An 8,141-nucleotide genomic window follows, 5' to 3' on the forward strand; every position below is an offset into this window, starting at 1 on the left:
TATGGGTCCGGGGGGGTTAGTTATGGGTCTGGGGGGGGCACTTATGGGTCCGGGGGGGCACTTATGGGTCCCGAGGAGGGAGTTTGAGCCCCATCCTGAAGGTTTTAGGTCCTTCAAGGGAGGTTTTGAAGCCCAAGGGGCTACTTGTGGGGCGCGGGGGGGTCAGTTATGGGTCTGGGGAGCAACTTATGGGTCTGGGGAGGAACTTATGGGTCCCAGGGGGACACTTATGGGTCCCAGGGGGGCACTTATGGGTCTGGGGGGGGCACTTATGGGTCCCGAGAATGGATTCTGAGCCCCATCCTGAAGGTTTTAGGTCCTTCAAGGGGGGTTTTGAAGCCCAAGGGGCCACTTGTGGGTCCGGGGGGTTACTTGTGGGGCGCGGGGGGGTCAGTTATGGGTCCGGGGGGGTTACTTGTGGGGCTCACCGATGCCGTAGGTGACGCTGAGGGGCTCGTGGCGGGCCAGCAGCCCCACGCCGCTGTAGCCGGGCCGACCTTCGGGGCTGGCCCAGAACTGGTGGGGCAGATCGGGGAGGGCCCGGAGCTCGGGGGGCACGGCCTCAGCCCCACATTTGGTCTCCTGGAGGCAAAGGACGTCGGGGGCCTCCTCCTGGACCCACTGCAATGGGGCAGAGAGAGAACCCGGGTCCTCTCCCGCCCCATAGATGGGGGGCCTGCCCCATAGATAATGCTTCGGACCCCAAAATAGGGGGCTTTAGCCCCAAAAATAGGAGTTCTGGCCCCATAGATATGACTCCCAGCCCCATAGATTGGGGTTCTGGCCCCATAGATGTGGGTCCCGCCCCATAGATTCAGATCCGCCACACACCTGGCTCTTCCCCTGCCCCATAGATGGGGCTCCTGCCCCATAGATAAGGGTTCGGACCCCAAAATAGGGGGGTTTAGCCCCAAAAATAAGGGTTCCGGCCCCATAGATTGGGGTTCCGGCCCCATAGATGTGGGTCCTGCCCCATAGATTTGGATCCGCCACACACCTGGCTCTTCCCCTGCCCCATAGATGGGGCTCCTGCCCCATAGATAAGGGTTCGGACCCCAAAATAGGGGGGTTTAGCCCCAAAAATAGGAGTTCTGGCCCCATAGATATGACTCCCAGCCCCATAGATGTGGGTCCTGCCCCATAGATTCGGATCCGCCACACACCTGGCTCTTCCCCTGCCCCATAGATGGGGGGCCTGCCCCATAGATAAGGGTTCGGACCCCAAAATAGGGGGGTTTAGCCCCAAAAATAAGGGTTCCGGCCCCATAGATTGGGGTTCCGGCCCCATAGATATGACTCCCAGCCCCATAGGTGGGGGTTCCAGCCCCATAGATGTGGGTCCCGCCCCATAGATTCGGATCCGCCACACACCTGGCTCTTCCCCTGCCCCATAGATGGGGGGCCTGCCCCATAGATAAGGCTTCGGACCCCAAAATAGGGGGGTTTAGCCCCAAAAATAAGGGTTCCGGCCCCATAGATTGGGGGTTCCGGCCCCATAGATGTGGGTCCTGCCCCATAGATTTGGATCCACCACACACCTGGCTCTTCCCCTGCCCCATAGATGGGGGGCCTGCCCCATAGATAAAGGTTCGGACCCCAAAATAGGGGGGTTTAGCCCCAAAAATAAGGGTTCCGGCCCCATAGATTGGGGTTCCGGCCCCATAGATTGGGGTTCCGGCCCCATAGATGTGGGTCCCGCCCCATAGATTCGGATCCGCCACACACCTGGCTCTTCCCCTGCCCCATAGATGGGGGGCCTGCCCCATAGATAAGGCTTCGGACCCCAAAATAGGGGGGTTTAGCCCCAAAAATAGGGGTTCCGGCCCCATAGATTGGGGGTTCCAGCCCCATAGATGGGGGTCCTGCCCCATAGATTTGGATCCGCCACACACCTGCCTCTTCCCCTGCCCCATAGATGGGGGTCCTGCCCCACAAATGTGGGTCCCCCAGACCTCTGGGTCCCCCCTCCCGGAGCCTTGGGTCCCCCCTGCCCCATAGATATGACTCCCAGCCCCATAGATGTGGGTCCCAGCCCCATAGATATGTGTCCCACCCCATAGATACGGGTCCAAGCCCCATAGATGTGGCTCCCGCCCCACAGATAGGGGTCCCAGCCCCATAGATGTGGGTCCTGCCCCATAGATACAGGTCCCAGCCCCATAGATGTGGGTCCCAGCCCCCCATATGTGGGTCCTGCCCCATATATACAGATCCCAGCCCTATAGATGTGGGTCCTGCCCCATAGATGTGGGTCCCAGCCCCATAGATATGTGTCCCACCCCATAGATACGGGTCCCAGCCCCATAGATGTGGGTCCTGCCCCATATATACAGGTCCCAGCCCCATAGATGTGGGTCCCGCCCCATAGATGTGGCTCCCAGCCCCATAGATACGTGTTCCACCCCATAGATACAGGTCCCAGCCCCATAGATACGGGTCCCAGCCCCATAGATGTGGCTCCCGCCCCATAGATGTGGGTCCCAGCCCCATAGATGTGGCTCCCAGCCCCCCATATGTGGGTCCCAGCCCCATAGATGTGGCTCCCGCCCATAGATATGGGTCTCAGCCCCATAGATGTGGCTCCCAGCCCCATAGATATGTGTCCCACCCCATAGATATAGGTCCCAGCCCCATAAACATAGGTCCCAGCCCCATAGACGTGGCTCCCGCCCCATAGATGTGGGTCCCAGCCCCATAGATACGGGTCCCAGCCCCATAGATGTGGGTCCCAGCCCCATAGATATGGGTCTCAGCCCCATAGATGTGGCTCCCAGCCCCATAGATATGTGTCCCACCCCATAGATATAGGTCCCAGCCCCATAGATGTGGGTCCCAGCCCCCCATATGTGGGTCCCAGCCCCATAGACGTGGCTCCCGCCCCATAGATGTGGGTCCCAGCCCCATAGACGTGGCTCCCGCCCCATAGATATGGGTCCCGCCCCATAGCTGTGGGTCCCCCGGACCCCTGGGTCCCCCCCCCAGAACCTCTCCCCCCCCCCCCCCCCCTCCTCCCCCAGTATCTCTAGGTCCTGCCCCCCCCCCTGCGCCTCCCGCCCCACACGTGTGGGTCCTGCCCCACGGCGCGGCTCACCTTCAGCCCCCCTTTGCGCACCCAGGCCCGGAGCCCGTCCACGTTCCAGGAGGTGAGTTTGAGGGTGAAGCGCTGCCCCCCCGGGGTCACCTCCCGCGTCGGGGGGTCCTCGTAGGGCGCCCCCCCCTCCTCCCGCCCCGCCTTGGGGGGGCGCCGGCCTGCGGGGAACTGGGGTCACTGGGAGGCGCTGGGAGGGACCGGGAGGGGATTGGGAGGGACTGGGAGAGACTGGGAGGGACTGGGAAGAGGTTATGGAGCACTGGGAGGGGACTGGGAGGGGATTGGGAGGGACTGGGAGGGACTGGGAGGGGATTGGGAGGCACTGGGAGGGACTGGGAGGAACTGGGAGGGACTGGGAGGGACTGGGAGGGACTGGGAGGGGACTGGAGGGGACTGGGAGGGACTGGGAGGGGACTGGAGGGGACTGGGAGGGACTGGGAGGGGATTGGGAGGGACTGGGAGGGGATTGGGAGGGATTGGGAGGGACTGGGAGGGGACTGGGAGGGCACTGGGAGGAACTGGGAGGCACTGGGAGGCACTGGGAGGGCACTGGGAGGCACTGGGAGGGCACTGGGAGGGACTGGGAGGCAACTGGGAGGGGATTGGGAGGGCACTGGGAGGGCACTGGGAGGGACTGGGAGGAACTGGGAGGAACTGGGAGGGCACTGGGAGAGACTGGGAGGGCACTGGGAGGAACTGGGAGGCACTGGGAGGCACTGGGAGGGCACTGGGAGGGACTGGGAGGAACTGGGAGGGGCTGGGAGGCAACTGGGAGGGGATTGGGAGGGCACTGGGAGGGACTGGGAGGAACTGGGAGGGCACTGGGAGGGACTGGGAGGAACTGGGAGGGGATTGGGAGGGACTGGGAGGGACTGGGAGGAACTGGGAGGGGATTGGGAGGAACTGGGAGGGAACTGGGAGAGACTGGGAGGGCACTGGGAGGAACTGGGAGGGGATTGGGAGGGACTGGGAGGGACTGGGAGGGCACTGGGAGGCACTGGGAGGGGACTGGGAGGCACTGGGAGGGCACTGGGAGGGACTGGGAGAAACTGGGAGGGGATTGGGAGGGACTGGGAGGGCACTGGGAGGGACTGGGAGGGGATTGGGAGGGACTGGGAGGGACTGGGAAGAGGTTATGGAGCACTGGGAGGGGACTGGGAGGGACTGGGAAGGCACTGGGGGGTACTGGGAGGGCACTGGGAGAGACTGGGAGGGACTGGGAGGAACTGGGAGGGGATTGGGAGGAACTGGGAGGGCACTGGGAGGGACTGGGAGGAACTGGGAGGGGATTGGGAGGGAGTGGGAGGGCACTCGGAGGCGCTGGGAGGGACTGGGAGGAACTGGGAGGGGATTGGGAGGAACTGGGAAAAACTGGGAGGGGATTGGGAGGCACTGGGAGGGCACTGGGAGGGACTGGGAGAAACTGGGAGGGGATTGGGAGGCACTGGGAGGGCACTGGGAGGGACTGGGAGAAACTGGGAGGGGATTGGGAGGGACTGGGAGGGGATTGGGAGGGACTGGGAGGAACTGGGAGGGGATTGGGAGGAACTGGGAGGGGACTGGGAGGGACTGGGAGGGGATTGGGAGGGACTGGGAGGGGATTGGGAGGGCACTGGGAGGGACTGGGAGGAACTGGGAGGCACTGGGAGGGGATTGGGAGGGACTGGGAAGAGGTTATGGAGCACTGGGAGGGGACTGGAGGGGACTGGGAGGGACTGGGAGGCACTGGGAGGGATTGGGAGGCACTGGGAGGGGATTGAGAGGGAACTGGGAGGGCACTGGGAGGGACTGGGAGGGACTGGGAGAGGATTGGGAGGGACTGGGAGGGACTGGGAGGAACTGGGAGGGAACTGGGAGAGACTGGGAGGGCACTGGGAGGGACTGGGAGGAACTGGGAGGGAACTGGGAGGGACTGGGAGGGAACTGGGAGAAACTGGGAGGGACTGGGAGGGAACTGGGAGGAACTGGGAGGGCACTGGGAGGGACTGGGAGGGACTGGGAGGGGATTGGGAGGGACTGGGAGGCACTGGGAGGGGACTGGGGGGGACCGCGAGGGCACTGGGAGGGACTGGGAGGGGATTGGAAGGGAACTGGGAGGGCACTGGGAGGGGACTGGGAAGAACTGGGAGGCACTGGGAGGCACTGGGAGGGACTGGGAGAAACTGGGAGGGGATTGGGAGGGCACTGGGAGGGAACTGGGAGGGCACTGGGAGGCACTGGGAGGCGCTGGGAGGGACTGGGAGGGCACTGGGAGGGCACTGGGAGGGACTGGGAGGGACTGGGAGGCACTGGGAGGGGCTGGGAGGCAACTGGGAGGGGATTGGGAGGAACTGGGAGGGAACTGGGAGAAACTGGGAGGGCACTGGGAGGCACTGGGAGGGGATTGGGAGGAACTGGGAGGGAACTGGGAGGGACTGGGAGGCACTGGGAGGGACTGGGAAGAGGTTATGGAGCACTGGGAGGGACTGGGAGGGGACTGGGAGGGCACTGGGAGGCACTGGTTTATACTGGGAGGGGACTGGGAGGGGGTTTGGGGTCACTGGGAGGAACTGGGATTGTACTGGGAGGCCCATATTGTTTTACCCTGGTCTATACTGGTTTATACTGGTTTTGTTATATCTATACTGGTTTATACTGGTCTGTACCGCCTTGTACTGGTTTATACTGGTCTGTACTGTCTTATACTGGTCTATACTGTGTTATACTGGTCTATACTGGTTTCTGCTCACCTATGCGGGTCCATACTGGTTCTTACTGGTCTGTACTGGTTTATATTCACTTAAACTGGTTTTATACTGGTCTGTACTTGTCTATACTGGGCCATACTGGTCTGTACTGGCCTATACCAGTCTGTACTGGTCCGTACTGGTTCCTAATAGGCTACACTGGTTTATACAGTGACTCATACTGGTCTGTACTGGTCCATACTGGTTTATATATCAGCCCATACTGGTCTGTACAAGTCTATACTGGTCTATACTGGCCCATACTGGTTTATATACGAGTCCATACTGGTCTGTACTGGTCTGTAGCGGTCCACAGCAGTTTATATATTGGGTGATACTGGTCCATACTGGTCTATACTGGTCTATGCTGGTTTATATACCAACCCATACTGGCCTGTACTGGTCTACACTAGCCCATACTGGTCTGTACTGGCTCATACTGGTCTATACTGGCCTACACTGGTTTATATAACAGCCCATACTGGTCTGTACTGGTCCATACTGGTCTATACTGGCCCATACTGGCCCACACTAGTTTATATACCAGCCCATACTGGTCCGTACTGGTCTATGCTGGTCTATACTGGTGCACACTGGTTTATATACCAGTCCATACTGGTCTATACTGGTCCATACTGGTCTGTACAGGTCTATACTGGCCCACACTGGTTTATATAACAGCCCATACTGGTCCATAGTGGCCTGTACTGGTCTATACTGGCCCATACTGGTTTATATACCAGCCCGTACTGGTCTGTACAGGTCTATACTGGCCCATACTGGCCCAGACTGGTTTATATACCAGCCCATACTGGTCTGTACTGGTCCATACTGGTTTATATATCAGCCCATACTAGTTTGTACAGGTCTATACTGGTCTATATTGGCCCATACTGGTTTATATACCAGTCCATACTGGTCTGTACTGGCCTGTACTGGTCTGTATTGGTTTATATACCAGCCCATACTGGTCTATACTGGCCCGTACTGGTCTATACTGGCCCATACTGGTTTATATACCAGCCCATACTGGTCTGTACTGGTCTATACTGGCCCATACTGGCCCACACTGGTTTATATACTGGTCCATACTGGTCCATACTGGCCTGTACTGGTCTATACTGGCCTGTACTGGTCTGTATTGGTTTATATACCAGCCCATACTGGTCCATACTGGCCTGTACTGGTCTATACTGGCCCATACTGGTTTATATACCAGCCCGTACTGGTCTGTACAGGTCTATACTGGCCCATACTGGCCCACAGTGGTTTATATACCAGCCCATACTGGTCTGTACTGGTCCATACTGGTTTATATATCAGCCCATACTGGTTTGTACAGGTCTATACTGGCCCATACTGGTTTATATACCAGCCCATACTGGTCTGTACTGGTCCATACTGGTCTATACTGGCCCGTACTGGTCTGTATTGGTTTATATACCAGCCCATACTGGTCCATACTGGCCTGTACTGGTCTATACTGGCCCATACTGGTTTATATACCACCCTGTACTGGTCTGTACAGGTCTATACTGGCCCATACTGGCCCATACTGGTTTATATACTGGTCCATACTGGTCTGTACTGGTCCATACTGCCCTATACTGGCCCATACTGGTCTATACTGGTTTATATACCAGCCCATACTGGTCCATACTGGCCTGTACTGGTCTATACTGGCCCGTACTGGTTTATATACCAGCCTGTACTGGTCTGTACAGGTCTATACTGGCCCATACTGGTCTATACTGGTTTATATACCAGCCCATACTGGTCCATACTGGCCCGTACTGGTCTATACCGGCCCATACTGGTTTATATACCAGCCCGTACTGGTCTGTACAGGTCTATACTGGCCCATACTGGCCCATACTGGTTTATATACTGGTCCATACTGGTCTGTACTGGTCCATACTGGCTTATATATCAGCTCATACTGGTTTGTACAGCTCTATACTGGCCTATACCGGTTTATATACTGGTCCATACTGGTCCGTAGTGGTCCATACTGGTCTATACTGGTTCATACTGGTCCATACTGGTCCATACTGGTTCATACTGGTTTATACTGGTGACTCACCCGTCTCCTCCCCGCCATCGCCCTCGGCCGCCTCCTTCTTGCTGCGCTTCGGCATGGCCGATGGACACGCCCCCTCGGCAGCAGGACACGCCCCCTCGGCAGCAGGACACGCCCTCTCCGCCGCAGGCCACGCCCCCTCGGCAGTAGGACACGCCCCCTCCGCAGGACACGCCCCCTCCGCAGGCCACGCCCCCCGGCGCTGTGACTCCGCCCCTGCAACACAGAGACACCGCCCCCCCCC

The 8,141-nt window shown here is 59.3% G+C and overlaps 1 protein-coding gene across 1 annotated transcript; it reads right to left on the minus strand.

The window, feature by feature from the left end:
* Window positions 1–411: 411 nt before the first annotated feature.
* Window positions 412–7,955, minus strand: LOC141478002 (DNA repair nuclease/redox regulator APEX1-like). Its single transcript, XM_074167144.1, has 3 exons — window positions 7,901–7,955; window positions 3,092–3,249; window positions 412–621 (listed from the first exon to the last, which is right to left on the minus strand). The coding sequence occupies exons 1-3, from the start codon at window positions 7,953–7,955 to the stop codon at window positions 412–414; spliced, it is 423 nt and encodes a 140-aa protein (XP_074023245.1).
* Window positions 7,956–8,141: the final 186 nt, after the last annotated feature.

This window comes from Numenius arquata, unplaced genomic scaffold (assembly GCF_964106895.1).
Source record: "Numenius arquata unplaced genomic scaffold, bNumArq3.hap1.1 HAP1_SCAFFOLD_1076, whole genome shotgun sequence".
In the NCBI taxonomy this organism is placed as follows: domain Eukaryota; kingdom Metazoa; phylum Chordata; class Aves; order Charadriiformes; family Scolopacidae; genus Numenius; species Numenius arquata.

Coding starts and splice junctions, on each gene's coding strand:
- LOC141478002 (XM_074167144.1), bottom strand. CDS start 7,955: ATGCCGAAGCGCAGCAAGAAGGAGGCGGCCGAGGGCGATGGCGGGGAG. Junction 3,250..7,900: donor CGATGGCGGGGAGGAGACGG/GTGAGTCACCAG, acceptor AGTTCCCCGCAG/GCCGGCGCCCCCCCAAGGCG. Junction 622..3,091: donor TGCGCAAAGGGGGGCTGAAG/GTGAGCCGCGCC, acceptor GCCCCATTGCAG/TGGGTCCAGGAGGAGGCCCC.